Consider the following 23110-nt stretch of genomic DNA (forward strand, 5'->3'; position numbering starts at 1 on the left):
CTTTCTTTTCAATCCCTCTTTACCGGTTTAATGCTACCCATGTGGAGCTGTGGTCTATGAATAAACATGAGCTGCAGTGAGGTGAGGTGTAGAGCAGTCAGTGGTAGGGTCAATCAATCACAATTCCACAGGACATTAATATTCATGACTGGCCTGGAGTCACCTCTCCAGCACCCAAACCTGGACCGGACACACAGGAGACAAGCCTTGCTGTGTTAATATTCATAAGGCAGACAGGGAAACAAACTGCATATGTAGTGACTGGGCAGCAGGAGTGTGTGTATGTGTGTGTGTGTGTGTGTGTGAGAGAGAAAGAGAGACAGACAGAGAGAGAGAGAGAGAGAGAGAGAGAGAGAGAGAGAGAGAGAGAGAGAGAGAGAGAGAGAGAGAGAGAGAGAGAGAGAGAGAGAGAGAGAGAGAGAGAGAGAGAAAAAGAAAGAAAGAAAGAGAGCGAGAAAGAGGGAGAGTGTGTCAACATTTAGAAGGCAATGGGACTATGGGAGCTAGGGCATTCACATCATGCACACCACTCACAGATCAATACCACATTGTCCTTGGAAACAAACATTGGGCCCTCTCATTTGTGAACCTGCTCAAGCACATCATTAATCCAGGTGCGCTATTCTTGTCCCCCCTCCTCCTTCTCTCGGAGCATCAACAGGAGCTGTCACTCAGCCAGCCAGTCACTACCTGATGTTCTAGTGCTGGGGGATTTGAGGAGACAAAGGTTGTTGGAGTGAACATCTGTAAAACAGTGTCAGGGCCTGCGACGTCCGCCCGCAATGTCAGCCTTCAACACGTGTCCGCGGCCAAGAGTTCTGAATTATTTAGCCACCTGGCCAAGGATACTGGAGCCGGCCTCCAACTCTGGGCTCGTATGAGGCTCACTGTGCAAACTACTCAAGTTTGCAGCTCGCTGAATGGTGAGGGGGGAGGGCACTTTAGTTTGGGCAAAAACTAAGCCCAATGCCAGGTTGTATCACCTGGCTCCGAAAAACAAGCTGGAAAACAACTAACAATGCAAGTAGAAAGTTGAGAAGAAGACTCGGCATGTGATAAGCCCATGTGTCTTACATCAGCTAGGCTCGAGTTGAACTTGAAAGATAAAGAACTGTGAGGAACTGTGAGTGTGGGAGGAAGAAGAGGAGGGGCAAGATGAGAGAGGAGGAAGAGGGTGAGGATAGGGTTGTTTACCTAGTTTACCAGGTAAGAGATAGGGCTGGAGATTGCACTATGGATCCTTAAATCCTTCTCTAATGAACCTCGCGTTGAAGGCTTTTGCACAGCGCTCGGCAAAGCCCACACAATATACTCCATCTCCCGCAGCCATTCTCTGGGCTGCCATCCGCGTGGGGGCGGACAAAAGGATATTCCATCTCGGCCCGGATGTCATCTAGGCGGTGGGACAGCTCAATGGAGTCCTCCTCCTTGTTCTCATTGAATACCTTCAGCTGAATGTCCAACTCCTCTGTCTCTTTCAACTCCTGGAATGCAAAGAGAGGAAAGAGATATGGGACGACAAAAGGGAACTGCCTAGAATACGGTATCCAATCATGGCACTGGTCCCAGGTACTTGAGTTGAAAAGCTCTGGGACATATTGGTGTTTATTTGATAAAGAAATGTCTAACCTAGTTTGTGCTGTTTAGAGTGACCTACGCACATTCCTCCAACCTCACCAAAAGTCACCATGACGCACCAGCTGATGTGAGCTTTATTTGCGTACAGTACTGCACACTAGTTTGTGGGATAAACACAGCGACTGGAGCACAGAAGCTAGAGCACCCTCCCCCTGTTCTGCCAGACTTCCCAGACTCCCCTACTCCTCCACACCTGCTCTGCCTCCACCAGGGGCTGTAATGGTGCACTTTACAACTTCACTATGAATCACTGCCATGGGAGTTTACAGACACCACCCAGCCCAAATGTAACCCAGTTTCTGCAGCTATCAATCAGAGGGATGCTCTCCAGGCTCGCCATCTGTCTTAGGAAACACCAGTTCAGAGCAGGGATCCGGGCCTCAATGGCAGACGGGAGGAAATGGCCGAATCTCACTCTCTCAAGGATTAGGGGTCACAGAAAGTAAACTTTTCTTTTTCTTTTTTCCATTCTCTGGAGCTGGTTCAATTTATATTCCTAATCGACGCGGGCTGTTTTTACCTTCTAGCATTAACACCTACTTTGAAAGCAGCTGTCTAGTTTAAAAAGGGGCCATACATGTGACATTCATAAACAACTAGACTGGATCCCTGTCATATCGGGGGGCAGAGATGAAGATGATTAAACTAATGACAGCCATAATCAGGGAGAGCCGTGAGAGAGACTTATTAACACGTGGTGGGTCTTTCCCTCCCCAAACGAGGCTGTGAGTGATGAGAGTCGGCCTCGTTTGCGTGAGCGCAGATCTGGCCCGCTGATTGATAACACTGCCCAGGAGACAACTGTGATCAGTGATGTGGTGCCTCACGGTGAGGTGACCTACAGTGCGCTGGTAATAACAGGAGCTCAATCTGCCCTATCTCTCTGCCTGGCTCTCTATCTGTAACTTTATCTCTCTAATACAGTGTACAGGTTACATGGGAGGGGGTTTAGGGTGAGTGCATTAAGGAGACATAGTCTGTAATCACATTTTGCTGAAGGTAGTGATTTGAGAGAAGGAGAAATAAGGGGAGGAGACGGCCATGTGCCTGTGTGACTCACCGGTAGAGTTTTCTTGAGGCCGCAGCGCAGGAACTCGTTGCGTAAATGTATCCTGAAGTCCAGATCGTCGGGGGAAGTGACCAAGGCGTTGATGAGCTGCATACAGGCCACCTGTGGTAGGCACCACACCATACACACACGCGCGCACGCACGCACACACAGAAGAAAAGAAGCTACATAAAATGGATTCATGGTAAAAGCATGAATCAGTATGGTGATGAATTGCACAGGGCTGCTAGTGAAATGTGGGCATGATGTGGTCATTATCCTGTACTTTTTCAAGGGGTGTTGAATCGAAACATGTCCATGGAAACTCTGTCAAATGTGTATGTTTTGGGGGATAGGGGAGAAGACCCTGGAACCTTCTGTTTGTGCAGAAAGAGAATGACAAAATAGGGTACACGGAGCTGAGAAGAGCAAACGCCAAAGGTCCAGGAAATGCATTAACCACATGTACATTTTACATAGATTTATTGGATTTGGGCGGTGGCTTGGGGGAGGCGGAGGGGAAGGGAAAGAGCTGATGGGTCTTAACGGGCTGTAATGTGGCTCCAGGGAGGAGCGTCAGGACATGACGGAGTGTTCCTCTGACAGCAGATCAATGGGAAGCTGAAACATTCCTGTGATCGACAAGTGAAAAGTAGTCCTTCAAAAGCCCGACCCTGGCGTTCATTTTGGCCTGCATCTTTTATTAACGGCCGTAGGGATGCAGTCACTGGCTCGTTTTTCCACACTGGTTCCTGCTGTAAGTGTTTCTTTCTGCACGTGTGAAAGCACACACACACACACAGTCACATCTCCCATAAACACACACACACACACACACTCAGGCACACACATAAACACATAAGACAAAAAAACAGACACAAAAAGGCACAAAAAGATTCACAAACACGCACGCACACTTACACACAGACACAATATCTTAATTTATCGGCATTGCTCTTATTGTCCTTTAATACCCAACCCATAGCCTGAGAGGATACAGCTAGTGGGGGATCTGCCTGACAGAGGGGAATAATAGCCATCTGGAAGCAACAGCACTGGTTTGTTTTTTGTGTGTTTTATTCCCATTCGGTAGCCGCAGGACAGTGAAATTGAACAGGTTTGTATTAATCCTTTGGAGTCAGAGAACGTGTTGTTATGCTTCATGAGAACATGTCAGTGCTAATGGGGACTCTGTACACAGACATATGGGCCAGGCCTGCTGGGCCTACAGAGCGCTGTAGAACCACTCCAAGGCTTCTCTCCCTGTCTGTCTGTCTCTGCACCATCCAAGCCGACCCACAGGACGTGGCTGGAGGCTGGAGTGTATGCCAATGGTGTCAGGCCCCAGATACACTGCAGACCTCTGCATGCTTCAGTGGGGTCTGGAGAGGCCTGGAGTCAGAGCTGGGCACTGAAGCATGAAGTTGTACCCTCCAGAGACTCAAAGAGCAGGAATCCTCCCTCGAAAACGTCTACAACTTCACCGGGTTCTGCTCACTTCCATCTTTCCTCAGATCTGGCAAAGCTGTGGAGTCTGGTTGAATGGATCAGCCCAACGGAGGTACGGAGCAATCGCATCGTCTCTCCTCCCGCACACCGATATGTTGTGCAATCAGTGGCTGCCAACTCACCTAAGCCATGTTTGTGAAGCCATTTTGGTGTAATGGATGAGGTTGTTTTTGGTGTTGGCTGTATGTGAGGTTTGGCTATGTCAAACGTGGCGAGCTAATGCTCCACGCGCGCTGCAGCGCTGCCATGGGAGGGTTCTTACAGAGTAATTAAAAGTGGCACTGCTGGGACGGTTTAAAGTTGGGATGCCGGCTTTCACTCTGTGGCGGAGCAGCGCCTGAACCGCGGCAAAAACACATTTTAATCACATTAGCGGAGTCAAGCTCTGCAACCCATCACAGGTTTGGAAGCGGGGAAAAAAAGTGTTTAATTCCTTTGAACCTTCTGCATCAGCAAGGTATTTTAATTTACTTCACAATTAGCAGCGGTTCTTTTCATTAGCTGCAATTTTTACAGGAGGAAAACAAGGCCTTGCAATCAAAAGGGTTCCATCCCTCCCTCACTTTCTATCCGTCTCCATATTGCTTTTTTTTTCTTTCTACACTTCCTTAAACAGGCCCTATTACACTCCAAATCACTTCACCAATTCCCAAATTGGAAAAGTATTTTTACTAAGTTTTGTTTACCAGCAAAAACAAGAATGAAAAGAAAGAAAACAACCACATATCATGGAAGGCAGAATAAAATGAGAAGGTGTTAGAGGGTGATGAAAAACAGCAGAAATAGACAGGTGCATTGCTGCATGGTTGCCCTTTCCCACTGGGTCCTCAGAGACCCAACTCAACCCCACAAAGAAAAAGCTGGAAAAATTTTGTTACGAGGCAGAAGAAAAAACAAAACAATGACACAAAGAGGGAAGATGAAATCCCAAGAAGACAACATCTCTCTCCCGGTCTATGTTATTTCCAGTGTCCTCTCACATAGAGGTTTCAGTACAGCTAGCAGGTGCAGATGATTAAGGCAGGAGGCACACCTGGAACATTCAAATAGCTGGTGGTGGGCTCTCGTCACACACCACAGGCGCCGGGGGTTGACAAGCGGACAAGGAGCCAGTAGGGGAGGCTGAGGGGACGTCTGTACGAGTCGACAGAGCCTCAGCTACAATGGACCCCAGAGTGACAGAGCTGTCAATTTCAACCTGGCCCCTAATATCAAGCACCAGACCTGAAGACAAGAGGCTATTTGTGTGAATGACACCAAATAGAGCTGAATAATTCTGTTCATTGCACAAGGAATAGCCCCTGTGACTTGACTTTTCGATTGCTTACTGTGCATAGATACGGTATGTAAAACATTGTGTTCCCCACAGCTGAACCAACTTCATTGTTGTAGATGACAAGTACCTATGAAAGTGGTCCAGTTGATGTTCACTGCATCTGTCACCACAGTAACCACAAGCTATGCTAGAGTTTGACAGTCATTGTGTTTGACCGTTGAGCCATAACTTTCCATTATCCGGTGAAATGAAAAGCGATGCAATTACATATTCTGAGAATGTGTGTGATGGGCATTGTGCATTGGGGAAAATCTTTTCATCCAGGGGTTAGCCTCTGTGTGTGTGTGCATGTGTGTGTGCATGTGTGTGTGCATGTGTGTGTGTGTGCATATTGACCTGGAGCTGCTGGGCCTCGTGGTTCTCCAGTCCCTCCACTATCGGAGCAAACCTCTCCTTGTTATTCCTCTCTGCTGCAATCGTCATGGCAGCCAGGATCTTTTCCAAGCTGAGGAAGAAAAAAAGAAGACAGGATGCCGAGAGAAAGTCAGCAAACACCTTCACTGTCGCGGCAACAGGACATTTACTTGCTATTACAACCTCGACCCCGTCCATCGCCTCCTTTCACCCAAGTCCTTGGCCAGACATTCAGCAGTGACCCAACCTTGAGGGGCCAGACTCTTTGTCTGCAACACTGTCATTTATAGGTAATCTAATATAGCTGCTTTGCTATTCACTTCGGAAATGCTAGAAGAAAAGAAGATTGTTTTGATGACGTAATTTATGGACACAAATTCTGGAATGCGATTTGATGTCAAGGAAAGGTTAGAGGATTTAAAACACCGATTGTTTGAGGAAACAAATGAATATGCTCACAAGGGCTCAGGGCAAATTGGACAATCAGACAAAAACAAAATAAGTTTGTTCCGAGTAAAACAATTTCAACGTCCTGCACACCGAAAATAAGGTGCAGCTCTAGAAATGAGGGAGTTTAAACGGGCAAATATATATTGATTGTAGTCGTTATTTGTGTTGCACCATACTTTCTATCTCTCTTGCACGCACAACCACGCTGGAAATGCAACATTTTTTTGTCTCGCCTTCATCTGCTATACACAGGAGAGACAACAACAAAGGCGAGACAAGACTTCTCATTCTCTCAGTCTGTCTCCCCACCACTCCCCCTTCTTTCTCTCTCCTTCTCCCCCTACCCTCTCTCTCTCTCTCTCCCCCTACTCCCTCTCTCCCCCTACTCGCCCTCTCCCCCTCTCCCCCTCTCCCCCTCTCCCTCTCTCCCTCTCTCCCTCTCTCTCTCTCTCTCTCTCTCTCTCTCTCTCTCTCTCTCTCTCTCTCTCTCTCTCTCTCTCTCTCCCCCTACTCCCTCCCTCTCTCTCCCCTACTCCCTCCCCCCCCCCCTCTCTCTCTCTCTCTCTCTCTCTCTCTCTCCCTCTCACCCCACGTCTCTGTCGCTGCTCCCCCCTTTCCATCCAGGACGTGCTGAAGCGTAGCAGTCCCAAGGGATGCAGGATGGCTCACAAGCCAGCCGCGGCTATGATCCTCCCCTGTTCCAAAATAGACTGGCTCTGGAGCGCAGTGCGTGGGGAGGGGGAGAGGGCGCTATGCAGGGGATGTCCCCATCTAACCACAAGTCCCTCGATGACAGGATGGCACTGTCTGAAGTCGTGGTGACAAGCTCTGTAGATTTAATGAGATTTCGTCATCATGGATGGCCTTGGTCAGAATTAGTTTAGCTTTGATATGAACTTTGCTGTTTTCATTTCAACAGGGAAACTCCTTGTGTAGGATTTTCAAGATTAGGGGCGATGACCCACTGTCAACTGCAGCAAAGATGTCTGGAACACATCTGAAATACAGCCAGCTTCCTATGTGACGGCAGTGATGAAGATAGAGACATGCGGGTGGGGCGGGGGGTTATATACTGGGTTACTTTAAAGCCAGTTCAAACAGTGTATCTCCAGAGAACCTCGTCAGCTTAACCCCTTGTGTTCCTGCTTGATGCCCTCGCTAAGGATGTGTCACAAACATACATGTCAAGACTGAGTTTGCAAGTGAAGCCTCAGCTCTTTAGAGTGTCACTCAAAGGCACATTCTGAGACAGGCCTGTGATTGGCTGCGCTGATCTTCTGCAGAAGCGCTACCCATAGGACCCTATTTAGGGATAATCCACACACGTGTGTGTGTGTTCACAGGAAGGAGACAACTAGAAGATAATTGTAGGTGAGGAATCCTAACAGCCAACTGTACATAAAGACAGCTGGGGCAAAATCCTTAACCTATGATATGAATTTTGATAGACTGATAAACAAGAAGCATTTGAGCCTCTGAGATTGAGATTTGAGCCTCTCCATCAGTTGTGGGTTGGTTTTTGTTCTAGCGCTGCATGCAGACTAACTTTGCAGTCCCTTTGTTATTCTACTCTACCCCTGTGGCAGACACAATAAAAAATGCTCCCCTGGATTCAATTTATAATCTGTCAGCCAGTCTGTGTGTTCATGGTCAACTACATTGAACACTTAAATACATTACACAGCGCAAACAGCTAAATCAGAACATGTTAACTGACAGACTCCAATACATCTCACAGCCATTGCTGCTAACACAATGTGAGAGCCCCCAATGTGCAGTGTTGGAGCCAAGGAAATGCTGTCTCCAACTACAAATACACGGATATATATTTTAATCTGATTCTAGAGATGAGTGTGTTGTGTTTCCCAGGGAGAGAATAGTGGTTTGATTCCGCTGGTGACCGGAGACAGCCTAGGGGGAAGCAGAGGGAGCAGGTGTGTGAAGAACCGGACTTACATGTTCTCTTCACCTATGATGCACACCGCCGAGAGAATCTTGACGATCTCCGTCATCATGCTGGTCTGTTTGGGATCAATGGCCCTGGCCAGCAGCAACAGGCTCCGCTCGTCTCCCAGAATCCTTTGCAGACCATACTGTCGACATACGCGAGAGAAAAGAAATGAATTAAACAAGTCCATTGGGTGTCATTTAATGAGAGCATTTGCATTCATGGAGAACTTACTTGCGAGTTAAAAATGAACTATGCAAAGAACCTCTTAATATAAGTAATAGTTAGCCCTAATTCTCTTTTAAGGAGGGACAATGAGGCCAGAGGAAAATGGAGATTATGATAAATTAATCCAATTCAGGACAAGGCTGTGGGGACAAATATAGTCCTCTACCTTTAAATCTCTCTTCCCACTTGAGTTATGGGCAGAGTTGACCACATATGGGGATTAAGTAAAAGGGTAGCAATATCAATAGCTCATCCATCCTTGAACTATGTGCTACTTTCTAGAAATGAGACATTGCTGCCCAAAAAAAAAAAGAACAAAAAAAAGATCACCTAAAGAGTCGGAGACAATGTACTGAAAATGGCAAATTAGTTTCATGTTACTCTCCCATTACAACACCTGTCACGGCTAGATAAGGAACCTGACAACCTGAACTACACAAGAAGGAAAGGAGGACATATATAAATTAACACTCATTCACTCTTCTGTCTCTCTCATTTCTATATACACACACACACATATATACGTACATATTTGATTTAGTTCATGAAACATCCCTAGCTACAGTTTCATACTGGAAATTATTACCAATAAGATTTGGCCACCTGAAGGAAATACCTACCATAAAAACATGCCTTCAACAATCCTTTTTTTTTTTACAAACCTTATTGTTCATGAAGGCCTTGAGGCATTGGATCAACTTGTGCTGGTTCCTTTTATCAATATTCTCTTGTCTGAAAGAAATACAAGCAAGAAGATATTATTTATTGCAGACTGTGGTGTGTAAAAAAGATATCTAGTGCATTGTGGAGATAGTGGAAAGAGCTGTCTTTGAAAGTTGTTAAAAAAGCTTACTGTTTTTTTTCAAGAAGCTTCTCCAAAGTGTCCAAAAGGAGGCCAAGTCCTTCATGTCCAAAGTTATTTACCCAACTAGAAGAGAGGACAGAGCACACACAGAGCCAGCAAAATAAGTACGGTTTGAGCTTCTGTAAATTCGAAATATTAAACCCTCTTTTCCTGTTGTCTTTGAGGCAATCAATAATTTCAGAATCAGAATGGGATTTATTCGCCATGAAAGTTTGCACAGACAAGGAATTTGTTTGGGCAGGAAGGTGCATACAATAAACATATAGGGACCTAAAATTTTAATATGTGGACTATCTATACTAAGGGTACATAAACTAGCAGTACTAAGTGGGATTAGAATTGAATTAAATATACAATAAAATAAAATATAAGTTGCCGTAAATTACAATATAAAAATACAAAAATACAAATATTACAAAAAATACAAATGTTTCAGCACACACTATAGAGTAAACAACTGGTAGGATGAATTCATTTTTCCAGGTTATTACTTTAGAGAAACTGTTTTCGAGACCAACCACCATAACTCAGCACAGTGCTTTTTCTGCGCTAATACTAAACTGTAGAATGTATATCTCACAGCCATTTACAGGCAAATGAACAGCCATCCATCTCAACTCCAGTTCCTGTGGTCTAGTCATTTGCTTCTTGGCCCCCTGCAGCCTGTGTACCAGCACCAACAGATTAAGAAATGCAAGAAAGATAACACTGTAATCGATAATGGATCGTGGGAGATAATTGGCTATAACCTACAGTGTATCAGGGGATGGGAAATGATCCAGTGCAGATGAGGCCGTTAGTCTGCGTGAGCTAGTCTGAGGAAAAGCGAGAAGAGCCTGGGCAGAGTCTGATCACCGCCACATTATGTCATTAGCATCGCTTGTTCTCAGCCTCCAACTGTCAATAAAACAAAACGCATGGAGCAATTTGTGCCACTAAAGGGCTATAATTCAATGATCTATTTCCCCTTTTTGACAATGGTTCGACACAATGATGGTCCACATATTAAAGTCATTTGTATTGACGCTGCTAGTCGGAGAAGACCCTCAATTAGCAGTGATATGCACCAGCCTGAGGCTGATGGACGGAGGTGAAAGGAGATATCTCTCTGGTCGGTGATGGAATTAGCGGTAAATTATAAACACCGTATGGCCTTCCAAACAATTACTCAAAATTCATTACTGGGTGCCGTGACCTAATTTGCAACATATTATCATTGATGTACAGTACATTATAATAATATGCTTTGTTAATAAAACAAAGCAGCATAATATTCAACATTTATAACTGTCTGTTTACAGAGGGCCTTTCCAGTTTAACGTTTGCCATTTTCTTTCTTTGCACCTAATGACAGATAATTGCATGCAAACATTGTTAAACCCAGAGAGCAAAAATGAGATCTCTGGAAAACAATCTAGTTTAAATAGTGTAAAGTACAATCCCGATGCTGCTCGTAAGAACACCCCACATTGAAATGGAGGTGGTTGGACCAAATGAGGAACGTGAGGCAACAAAGACTAACGAGAGGAGACACGGCTGGGGGAGCACAATTCACTAAATCCACAATCGGTGTTTATGCTCCATATTCACATCTGCGGGTCGTCTGTGAGAGCTTGGGAGATGAAGCCAATATTTGTGGAGAGGTATTGTGATTATTCCACTGTGTCGCTGTGTAACCTCAGATTCTGTGTAGAAGGGAAGGCTGAACACAACATGACACGACATACAAATGAGATTCATTGGCAGATCACAGTTCATACCTCTTTTGAATTAAAGCTAATCTAGGCAGCCCTAACATGGTAGTGTATTTTGACACAATCCCAGAAGTAGATTGAAACCAAACACCTTTTTTCCACACGTGACACCAGGCAAGGTTGAAGATGTTTCCATCAGCTGCCATGTTGCTAGTAGAGAGCAAAGGTAGGCTACTATTGTCTATCTACTCAACACTGACTGTCCATCTTCTCAACATGTACGGTCTATTGTCTCAACTCTGGGAAGCTTTTAGCTGTTGTCTTTGCTAAAACTGTTCATATGTTTGCCATTACTGTGTGATCTGGGTCTGGGATGGTTAGGTTTGTTTAACTATGATTGTTTAACTAAGAGATAGGAAGGCACTTGGGATAGATGGGATCCTATTCTTTCAGTACCATCTTCCCCACCTTAAATTGTGGCATGCATCCAAGGTTTTCATTAACTTGGGGGGGGAACTTGTTCATGAAATATTGATGGCTATAATCCTCCAGTTAAGTGCCACCAAATTGTGTTACTTTTCGCAATCATGTACATTCCGCAGGCAAAATGAAAAATTCATGGTCTGTCCTAGCGAGCCATTTTTTATCTATACTATTTCTGCTTGTTTGACGCAATTATGTTGTATTTATGTTAAGCGCCACAAAAGTTGAAATGATATGAGATGGTTTTACAGCCAAACCGTGGAGCAGATAAACAAGGTGTTAGTGATTTTCTCACTCAATACAGTAGGAAAACATAAGAAATAAGCTGGCATTTCATATACTCTAGCTCCAAAACAAAATAAATTATTTTACATTGTCCATAACTTTATATTTTGTTGTATTTGTCTATTCAACATATAAGAATAGTTGCGCTGTAATTTCAAATCAATCTGAACAAGAAGATTTTCTTTTGTTGAGATTAGATATTTTCTTCACAATATCTGAACAAGTAACCTGCTATTCTGAACCAATACGCTTTTGTGGGTGTGAATCCAATATGTCACTGACCTTGAATGGAATGTGTGTGCTGACAGGGGTACAGCTTCATAAATCATTTACCTCCAGACGTTTGGCTTGGGAAATACTTCAATACTGGGGTTTGAACAGTGTTTATATGCTACAAGTGACGGACTTACTAGAATGTTCTATGGCTGAATTTGACATGCATTTATCCTTTCTGTCTGACTGATGACTAACCATGTGCTGTGATGCTTACATGATGTCTATTGATATCAGCCAGTGGCCCAACATTGTTCATTCTTGTTTTGTTTATTCCATTGTGATGAGCTGGGGACTATTGTGTGGGAGCTGCATCTTTCATACTGGATTACACACTGGGCCATATCACTGCCTGGGCCATATCACTGCCCTCCACTGCCTCTCCTGGCCCATCTAGTGCCGCATTCCACCTGAGGCATGCAGACGCTCGCAACAAATAGCTCTCAACATCATAACCTGAAACCAAGCACAGCCTGGCTCAGTCGTTTGATTTTGCATTCTGAGAAGGGAAATAATTCAGCTTCAAATCAATGCAATGGCTTACTGAAACTACCAAAATAGAATATGCTAAATAAAGTGATGTACTGTATGGCAAACATTTGTGAGAATGTCTGAGAATGGTAGGTATATGATGAAAAACAAAATATGTAATGAATAAAAGTAGCAGTACAAAGATAAACTTGTGCAAGTTAAATGTAATTGCATAAAAAAGTCCCCTGAAGTTACCTCACTTCACATTTCAAAAATGCTAAAATTTACATTCATCATGTGGCCTTTAGGGCAGTTCATGGAGGAAATAAAAAAATAAATTGCATCAGTATCCTACAAATGCTGCCTAAAAGGTTATGAACTTTATAGCAAAAAGGACTGTGCAATAAATGGGATTACTGAACAGGAAATACATGAATCTGTTTGACAGTAATTAGCGTCATGGCGATTTTCCCTTGTTTCTCAAAGCTTGTTATATCTGCTGTTCCCGGTGGGCATCTAAAGTCTTAACCTATACACAGCAGGCCTGGAAAGGTCAATGAAAGAAAAACATGTGATTCACATGAAACTCTGAAAAATGTTATACAATATTTGTAATCCAGTTACAAAGTGGAGCTATTTCATTAAAAAAACGGTAGTAGTGGAGGGTAAAGGATTTTAAGATCACACACATATATTTGTATCTGCCATAACGCAACTGGTCAGTTGCCCTTCCATACATACACCTACAGTAAAGACATCCGCTAGACCTTCCCTTAATCCCTTAATTGACGACAGGACATGCGTCTGGCTCACTAAATCGACGTCCTTCCCTCTCAGAAAAATGATTGGGAGGGGAGATATTGTAATTATCCTTGCTGTACACCGTGACAGAGGGGGCACCCCAGCCTGCACACAGGCACAAGTACTTTCAGCAGTTTCAGTGAACAGAGTGTTGGTCTGCATGTGGCTGACTACAAAGCCATATTAACCTTCCCACTCGCAGAAGCAACAGTGGCAGCGCTGGAGATATTGGATTCCAGAGAGTGAGGCAGAGGCTAAAGCCGGTGGCACCCGCGGAGGACAATATTCCTGGTGTCAGCACCCTGCGAATGCGATTGGCTGTGTTGCTCCGAGCGCTGAAAGAACAGGGTCGGCATCGTTGAGAAGGACCACCCGGCGCTTCTAATGGCATTTGAGTCTCAGCAGGACCCCGAAAGCGGGGGTCTCACAATGACTGCACATCAAACGCACACCTAAATGAATGTTCCACTTTTTGCTGCTTTTGGATTGGAGGTTGAGAGGGGAGCCGTATAGTGGGGTGGTGGTGGTGGGGGGGGGGGGGGGGCAGGGGCAACTGAAGGAGGTTTGGTGAAGTAGCAACAACAAAAGTGCTGTAGGCAGCACATGTGTGTTTGTGTGCGTGTGTGGAGTGAATAGAAGAAGTCAATGTAATTGCAGGATTAAATAAACAGAGTAGACAGAGAATAGGGGACAGTTTACCGGCGTCCCCAGACAGTTGTAAATGACCCCCCGCTGAGCTCAAAACATTCCTGAAATGTCTAATTATCTCCTAAACAGCCCTGAGGCTCCTCAGATGAAGCCTTGACTGCTGGGGAGTGGAGGGGGAACTAGTGTGGAATTGGCAAAGTGCTGATTGATCAGTCCTTTTAATTGAACAGGGCTGTGAAGCTGTGTGCATGTGCTGGTACAGAGAAGGGATTCCTGGGTTTGATGTTCTGAATGATATGGAATCTTCAGATCTGCAAATACGCCACCCCCCCAGAGAGACCTTCTTCTCATATTTACAGAGACTACAAAGATCACTTCATCATACTAGGGATAGGTTCATTAATACAGACATGTAAATGGAATGATTTCCTCTGATGTTGGCAAGTACTGTAAGTACAGTACAGTTCAATATAATACAATCTATCTATCTACTGTATTTTTCTCTCTCTCTCTCACTGGCGCTTTCCCATCACATCTTGATTAGTTCAAAAACAGAAAAGTACACTCAAATGCAGAAAGAACATGGTAAATCTGTCAGCACTCCACCACAGATAATTCCAGTTGATGCCTGTTCTCACAGACAGCCGCTGCTTATCAAAGAGGCCTTTACCATTCTGTCCCACCCCTGCTGTTTCAGACAGGCCCTCAAGGTGGAAGGTTCCAGCACTTAGTTGATCAAATTGTGTCAAGGTACCATTTCACTGTCCCTTGAAAACCTTTTTAGTGTAAAACTTCAGAAAACTGTCTTTTGATGAAGCACAAAGTAAGTCATCTTGGTTCTTGTTGCACTGGAATGTTGGTGCGAGAATGTGAACACATCCTAAAATGTTGTAGTACTCGTTACGGAAATATTCTGTTCATCAGATCATATAGATATTTACGCATAATGCTGCACACGACCACCAAATATGAAGATCTGAGAATGTAAATGTGATTTAAAACTGATCAGGGCCCAAGCAGAACACACGAAGGGCACATGTAGGAGAGGTTGAAAGTACCTGTAGGGTGTTGGGTTTGGAGAAGGGAAAATGTCAGTTCTCCCCATTACCTTGGCAATACAATGTCTAACTAAATCAATATGGAATTCAAATCAGATATGTCTAAATTATGTATGCCTCGCTCCAGGGCTTCCACAGATATGACTGGCTGGGAGGTTAGCAGATGGTGTCATAAAATGTGAGTCCCTCTTAAAATATACCCAGTCACCCAGGACATTTAGATCTCACTAACCCTTTACTGCCTCTGAGCAGAAAGTTGCTATGAGGCCAGTGATGTGAGGTTATGGACTAAATCTAGTTCTCCCACTCTTTTTGAGTGCACTGGACTGCTTTATGCTGTGTAAATCCATGATGCATGCATAAACACTCTCCTGTAGGTTCGTTGTACAAAATATCGCTTAAGAAAATAAAGAAAACACTTTGCTTGTGTTGCATAGTATTTTTCTAAGAACACAGTTTTACTTGAATCATGGTTGGAAACATTTTCACAATTACAGATTTTTTTTTTTTTACAAAATATGAATCCATGCCTTGTGGGCCTGCACTGGTTATTTAATAATTTGCCAAAATGTCCCTGTCTTTTTTTTCTTCTTCTCCTTGACAATTGCCAGAGCAGAAGAGCTTGTCTGAAGCCCAGAGGGCGGTTCAGGACAGTTTGTAATAACTGAGTCTGGGGAGTCAAGTCTCAGAGCACAGCACAAGAAAAAATGACCCCAACAAAGAGTTTCAAACTCGTTTTTCCCCTCTCTGTCACCATAGCAACAGCGATAATTTATTTCCACAGCCCTGACAGGTAGCTAAAGTTCTGATAACTTTCCTCGTACTTCCTCCCCCCACTCCATCCTCCAGGAGGAAGCCAGCGTTTGATTGTCATGGTGGAAATCAAACTGTGAGTTTCCATTACATCTGAGACGGCTGGGAGGGGAAGGTGTTTGACCTAAAAACTTGTGTCTGTCTTGTCCTCAATGTCCTTGATATGACAGTCATATGAGTCAAAGTCTGTGCTGAGTATTTTTCTCAAATGCATCCTGCTGGACCAACATTGGAAAAAAGCTGCTAGGGAAATTATCATTTTTCATTTTATTTTGAAAAAGATTCTGTGAAAGATTTCATGGAGGTCATGGACGAATATCCTGACTGATGTGATGATGAAATACTGTGAGAGCTAGAAACAGACATCTGACCCACTGAGGACTTCCTGGTTTAAAAGGACATATTTCTCATTTCTTAGACCAACTCCCAGTTTGATTTAGAGTGACAGGGCAACGCCCAGAATCAGAAAGTGAATGAAAAGCATTGATTAAAGACAGACTGACATGGATGTGCAGCAATGTTGGGCAGCCATTTTGTTTATCAGATATGACAGAGTTTAACCCATATTCCTTCACTATAGAATATATTTGGCTTATACTGTATTGTTGGCACCTTCAGTGTAAACTCCTCGAACAAACTCAGGGAACATCCATCAGCAAAGAGCTGACTTCTCATTACATTATTACCCATCTCATAGTCCTACTTTTCAGACTAGTGAACTAGAATTCACACTGTAGTGAATCATCCCATGACAACAACAACAACAACAAACAAGGCAGCGTGGATGGATGCAGCACAGTCTGTACCCTGACCTTGAAAAACGAAGTATTGATAAAAGTGAAATTATTTGAAGAACATCTTTTTTAAATGTATATATATATCAGAGACACTTGGTGGGTATTTAATTGTGTCTCGCTGTGTCGTTGTATTCTCGTCCATCACCCAGGGTTACAACTGGAGGCTGATCAACTGCCTCCTGCAAAGCGGCAGCACAACTTCAAAGCTACTAATAAGCCCATTACTAGCGATATGCGTTACCTCCACAGTTCCTGGCTACAGGCGCTAAGCTGTGGAAAAGCTGTTGAGACCGATAGAAGTGTGGCCGCGCCCTAGCCTGGCGGAGCAGTAAGATCACAACAATGTGCACCTTCAGTCCCCAGACCCTGACCCAGAGAAGAAATGCCACACTCAGCACACTCAGCCAGCCTCCACAAAAGACCTCCTAGAAATGCCCAGGAGAAAATGTTACAGTCATGCTATGAAGATTCCCACATAATGAAAAGTTAGAGGCAAGTTCAATTTTGGCTAAATCTGTCTAGGGGATCTGAAAGCAAGCATATTCAATGTGTAAGTCACTGCAGGGATTTAAAAGAGTCAGACTATAATACTGAAGGCTTAGTGCTAGGAACTCAAAAGCCAGGTCCGTGAATGTGAGAAGCTGGGTGTCGTCATGTAAATGTACAGCTGAAGCTCCTCTTCTCTCCTGTTATTGGAAAGGTATTGATGGAGCGTCGGGACAGGAAGCCCTACGAGACTAGTCCTAGCATTGATGCTCCAGAGCACAATTATCTGACAAAGTGAACTTCACAGTGGGAAGCGTTGCAGGCAAAAAAATAAATAAACACATGAAAAATAGACATGACATAAGGCGAAGGATTCGTGCATGAGTGGGTGTGAAGAGAAGTTCTTCAAACTTCTGCTATTGTGAAATGGAATTCATGCACTTCCACTGCCAGCCCCGTGGCACTTTTCACACTGCAACACCAGAAAAAAGGACAGAAAAAACACACCACGCATTAGCTCTCTATAAATGAGGAAATAAGACTGTCATCATTATCTGTAAGTAGGTATCTCACTTCATATCAGTGAATTAAAACTTAATGAAACACAACTCCTTAAAAATGTCAAACGGGCCCAACACTTCGGGTTCAATAGGGGCATTAAAGTGAAAATGAAGGAAATATACAAATTGGCAAGAAGATATATTGCATATGATGAACATCATTTCTTTTAAGAATAATGATATAAAATGTCTCCCTCCATGTCTGGAGATGGAGGGAGTAGGTGCTTGAGGTAATGCCAGCTGTGGGTGGACATGTAAGGGCCACCTGCCACACACCTGTGTAGGACTACCATGGAAACCACCTGGGCCTCCACACAGGTGCACAGCCCCACCAATTTCCTGGGAGGAAATTAACTGGCTGCTGAATATCACACAGAAAGCAAAATAAAGCATGAACAGCGATCAAGATCACCACTTGGTTAGATGGGTCTAAATTATATGAGTAGCACTTAATAAAATGGCAGTTATTAATCAGTATTGGTCAAGTGATTTCTGAAATCATGCTCCACATGCATTCACTGTAAACTTTACAGAGTTGTTTTTGTATGGACAAACCTAGTTGTTCCTTTGCTTATTATTTTGCTGTGACCATTAGGTTTAGTGTGCAGTGATCTATGATCAACCCTGAGCAGATAGTGATTTGTATTTGTCCAATATATATGCAGTATTGATTGTTTTTTTAATGTTAATATTAGATGCAGCTACATAAATTCATCATCTACTCCCTGAAAAACATGTGATCAGCAAGGTGAAAGGAAATGCAATACTGCAACTAACAAATAGTTTGCTGTTTAGTTAGATGACTAGGACGTCACTTTTTGATAAAACATCCATTCCATTTCTATGATCCATGACAAAGGAATAGAAGTAATCGGTATAAATATATCGTTTTGCTGTTCTGTCACAGAAAGTTTGTCTTCCGTGGTCAACACGAGTTGGGAAACTGGAGAACTCACAGTATGAGTGATGAGCCCAGGGCTAAACTGCAAAATCATTTCCCTTTTTGTGCCGAAGATTAATGCAACAAAAATACAGAGAGAGAAATGCAGGGGAAAACCACAAACATGATCCAGTTGAAGCAGCCAGGCACACACATTTTCACTTGTCTTCAGCTGACTAGAGAAGGGAGGTGGTATTTATTTTGCCACTTTCATCAATTTGGAAAGTGGTCATGAATTGACGGGACGAGGAACCATGTTGAAATGAAATTAACCACAAAACCAGCGTGAAATATCACTCCCGTGGAAAGGTTTGCTCCTGCTTCGTCCACAGATGGCAATTTGAAAGAAGAATGAATGCATTGTCCTGCTGCCTGTTTCATGCTTATTCCAAACACACAAGAATATCTCCTTACAAAGGTTACATTAACATAGAGCAATCAGAAAATGGCCCATGAGCACCTCACATTTCCTGTGTGTTGTGATCCGTGACAATTAAGAGCATTCATTTTAATTGTGAGTAACCTGAGGAAGCCGCCCCTTCACACACACACAGACACAATAAGTGGTGTGAAGAGAAGCAGACTCAGTCTCCCTCCTTGCTGTCACCCCAGGGTGCCTTTCTCCCCGGCTAGGCCTGCCCTTCCGTGGGAGGCCAGGACTGTGCTGAGCACCATTCCTCGCTCCCTCACTCCCTGGTCACAAGATTCTTTGAAAAACACCCAGAGGGCAGCCCTGGCCTCCCTCGCCCCCTCGGCGCCGACTGGCCTTTCGCTGAGTGGAGCGAGGCTGACGTGACCCCCCAGCGCTAGCAGGACTGAACTCTGGGAGTATGCAGTCTCAGAAGAGAACACTACGTGGGCTCCACCAACCAATGTGTTTCACACTCATTGACACTCATTAACAGCCCCAAACACAATAGGTAGAGCACATCAACTTAGACCTGGCAGGAGGGGCTTGATTAGATAAAGCCAGACAATGAGAGTCATTTACCTTAATTACGGTGAGGACTTGGGAGCTTACCTTCAGGCAGTGTATATAAAGATATTTCTTTTTTATTTCTTTTAAACAATATCCAAAGCAACTACTTTTTTTAACCCACTGTTTTCTTAACACTCATGAACCATGAACATTGAGAGAGAGAGAGAGAGACAGAGAGACAGAGAGAGAGGAGAGAGAGCAAGAGAGAGCAAGAGAGCAAAAGAGATCTATTAATTGCTTTCAAGTGCAGAGCATGTCTGTTGTTTTAGCTGTGGGTGTGCATGATCTTTCTAGCGAGACCACACCAAAGCCTATTAGTTGCTACGAGCGGTCAGGATACAAGGATAATGCCAGTCATAGCCACTGGATCAAATAACTGGTCTGCTGGGGTGGCAGACAGGTCCTCTCTCCAAGCACCGAGGGGCGACATAAAAGAATATCTGCCACTCATCTGATGACCACTTTATATGCACCACTCATCGATTCACATTAAGGAACATCTCTCCGACAGTAGGCTGGTAAATAATTGAGAGCCTGTCATGTCATTGAGGGTTCCTTTGTGCTGTTGGGACCAAATTATATTCGAAGATCTCATCTAGGAGACATAGAGAAGCCCAGAACTTTGTGGAGGGGCAAAGCCTCCCCAATGTCGGACGGCCTAATTACGACTGAATGAGGAGGCAATCAAAGCTCCCTAGGAAAGGCCAGTAAACGGAGAGAAATTAAGGAAAATATTACGTACAATCAAAACATATTATTAGAAAATCGGAGAGGGTTCGAGCTCTCCGTGGCGTCGGAAATGAGCGTGGGAGGGAAATCAAAGCGTGCGCGGTTGATCTCGGGGTGAGGGCCGTGCGCTTATTAAGGTCTCATCAAACAGCGAGGTCTTGAAATGTGGAAACCAGACCTGGTATGTATTACAGCCTAACAGATAGAGTGGTGAGCTCTGGCAGCTTACACTCCCAACTCCCGGTGACCGAGGAGCTCGGCTCGTTTTCTCAGCTCCACTACGGGCTGTGCCTGTTTAACGGCCTGTGCCAGGGGCTATTCTTTAACCGAGCCTATCGCTGCCTATGCCTCTCACACCAAAGAAAGATCCTGACATACATCCCAATTAGTACAGGAAGATGTCCAGTATAGGCACCAGTTGTTAAAATTGCAAAGATGAAGGCACTGTGGATCTAGATGTCGAGATATAACTATTTGGGGGTGAACAAGTTAAACAAAGTCCATGTTTGTTCCATTTTATGGGAGGTTGAGCAGTCAGACAGGACGTCGAGGGGTCTGGAGGTGAGGGACTGACCTGACAGGGTTGCTGGTCAGGGAGACCCTGAGGGACTCCAGACAGTTGAGCAGCTTGTCCTCCGTGATGCCTGAGCGCAGCTCATGGACGTATTCCTGTGACGACAGTGTACACTCATGCTTGCTGTTCCTCAGTCCACCCTGGAACCAAAGCACACATAAAGCAAAATCATCAATACAAGCCAAGAACCTGACACAACATTGAACAATAACAATAAACTAACCCAAAGACGGAAAAGTAACTTCCAGAAGTCATTTACATCCAATAATGGAAATATGCTAAACCTCTTGTCTTTTTTTTTCAAACAAATCTAGAAAATTGCTCTGTCATTGCAGTTCCATCAGTCTTGCTCTGATAGTGCTGGTATCATTGTGGATGACTGGCTTCATGTAGCCAGACCTGTGATGATTACATGTGACAGGAAGTAGAGGGCCTTGGCAATGAGAACCCCAGGTATCACACCATCTCACAGTTCATGTCTGGGGATGGGCTTCAGATCACTCTGGACTCCAGCAGGTGAGAATGATTGCTATTCCCCATCCCCCCCCCTCCCCATCATTCCCAACATACCCACAGCTCAACTCTTGTTCACTGATTCAAATCGCCCATGTTCCTAAAATGCATAATACGACCCCCCCAAAAAATAAAAAAGAGATAGAAACAAAATGGGGTAACAATTCCTTTGTATTGTCCAGTATGTGTGGTGTATGTTCCAATTTACATACTGAAAGACTCATTTACAAACTCCCAGGGGTTCTGCTCTGAAACAAAGCCAAAACTCTGGTGCCAAATGTCGCGTTCAGAGTGAAAATTATAGATGGAAATGTCTTTCCACTGCTATGGATCAGCCGAGCCAGAGCTGACATGGAGGTCCTTCCTACAGGGACACAAGAGAGGAGGCTGGCTGCCAAGGCCCCTGCACCATACACGCTGCTGCTAAGTGGATTGACTCTTCACAAAGAAGACCTGGAAAGTGTTGCACGTACGACGACGTCTACTATAAACACCCCACCTTCTAACATGGGTTATTACACATCATTCAGATCTGCTATCAGCTAAACCAACAACAGCCAGTAACGGGAGTGAGCTGGTTTGAAGAGGTGATATTGAATAGGAGTAAATCTGAAAGTGTTTTTTCTTTGGAAATGTCGTGGTACTGCCATGTGTGGGAAAACATTCAACAGTATCCTGCTAATTGTGTGTTTTGAACTGTTTCATAGAAGGTTGAACGATTTGGGGGGGAAACTAGAGGGAAAATGTTCTACCTCAAGCGCATCTCGACAAATTTACAGACTCCATATTTCACTCGAACACTATCAACTCACTGTGAGCTTTTATGGTGAGTTCAAATGATAGGCACTTACACATACATTCCTACCATCCAGCCTTCCACAACCTTTATCTGTCTGATCCTGTAATATTCCCTTTTATGCCTGGTCCTTTTTATATGCATTACTGGCCGTGTTCGCATGAGGCTGGGAGAAGTTAGCAAGGGACTAGGATAAGGTGCAGCTACTTTCTCATTTGTTCGTTCTCCCATCTCTCTGTGCTGGGATGGCCCTGAGCCATCCCTCTGCTGCGGTCCGCAGCTCTGGGGGTGAGGCACTTCATTGCACCCCTGGCTCTTGCTTCTGCTGATGGCCAACTCTTTTATTTATACTCGATAGAAGGCTCACTTCAGTTTTGAAGGTGTGCATCTTAACAACCTGACCTTTACCAGTCTGCACCTGGCCATGAATGAACAGGATCCTTCCACATAGTGTATTACCTTCCACGGCATGTCATTACTATTGGTCTTTAGGGGGTCATTCACAGAACATTTTAGTCATTCACAGTGTTTAACTTATTATGTCCTTTCTAAATATAATAACTAGATGTTCAACGTCAGAACTAAATATAGAATGTTTTTGTCTCAAAGACCACCTCTTCCAGGCATTTCTTAATCTTTCACACAGCGATTCCCATCACACTGACCATTCTGGAAAGAAAGTGTAGATCTCCGGTTTCATAATCTTCTGACCTTTACCTCCAGAAACCAAAGACACAGGCCATAATAAGCCGTTTAATGACCCTGGCCCAAATCAATCATATGGGATGATATCAACATTACACCAGTGCACCTCACCAATCACAAGGGCGGTGC

The 23110-nt window shown here is 44.2% G+C and overlaps 2 protein-coding genes across 2 annotated transcripts in view; both read right to left on the minus strand.

The window, feature by feature from the left end:
* The window catches only part of diaph2 (diaphanous-related formin 2), a 360351-nt gene that overhangs the window by 213746 nt on the left and 123495 nt on the right, over positions 1-23110 (minus strand). The gene's annotated exons all lie outside the window — the stretch shown is intronic.
* Positions 1254-21444, minus strand: LOC136954420 (protein diaphanous homolog 2-like). Its single transcript, XM_067248051.1, has 8 exons — positions 21430-21444; positions 20968-21107; positions 9365-9439; positions 9174-9243; positions 8292-8428; positions 5868-5976; positions 2699-2809; positions 1254-1484 (listed from the first exon to the last, which is right to left on the minus strand). Exons 1-8 carry the CDS (start codon positions 21442-21444, stop codon positions 1254-1256), a joined length of 888 nt encoding a protein of 295 aa, XP_067104152.1.

Source organism: Osmerus mordax, chromosome 12, assembly GCF_038355195.1.
Source record: "Osmerus mordax isolate fOsmMor3 chromosome 12, fOsmMor3.pri, whole genome shotgun sequence".
NCBI classification, from domain to species: Eukaryota; Metazoa; Chordata; class Actinopteri; order Osmeriformes; family Osmeridae; genus Osmerus; species Osmerus mordax.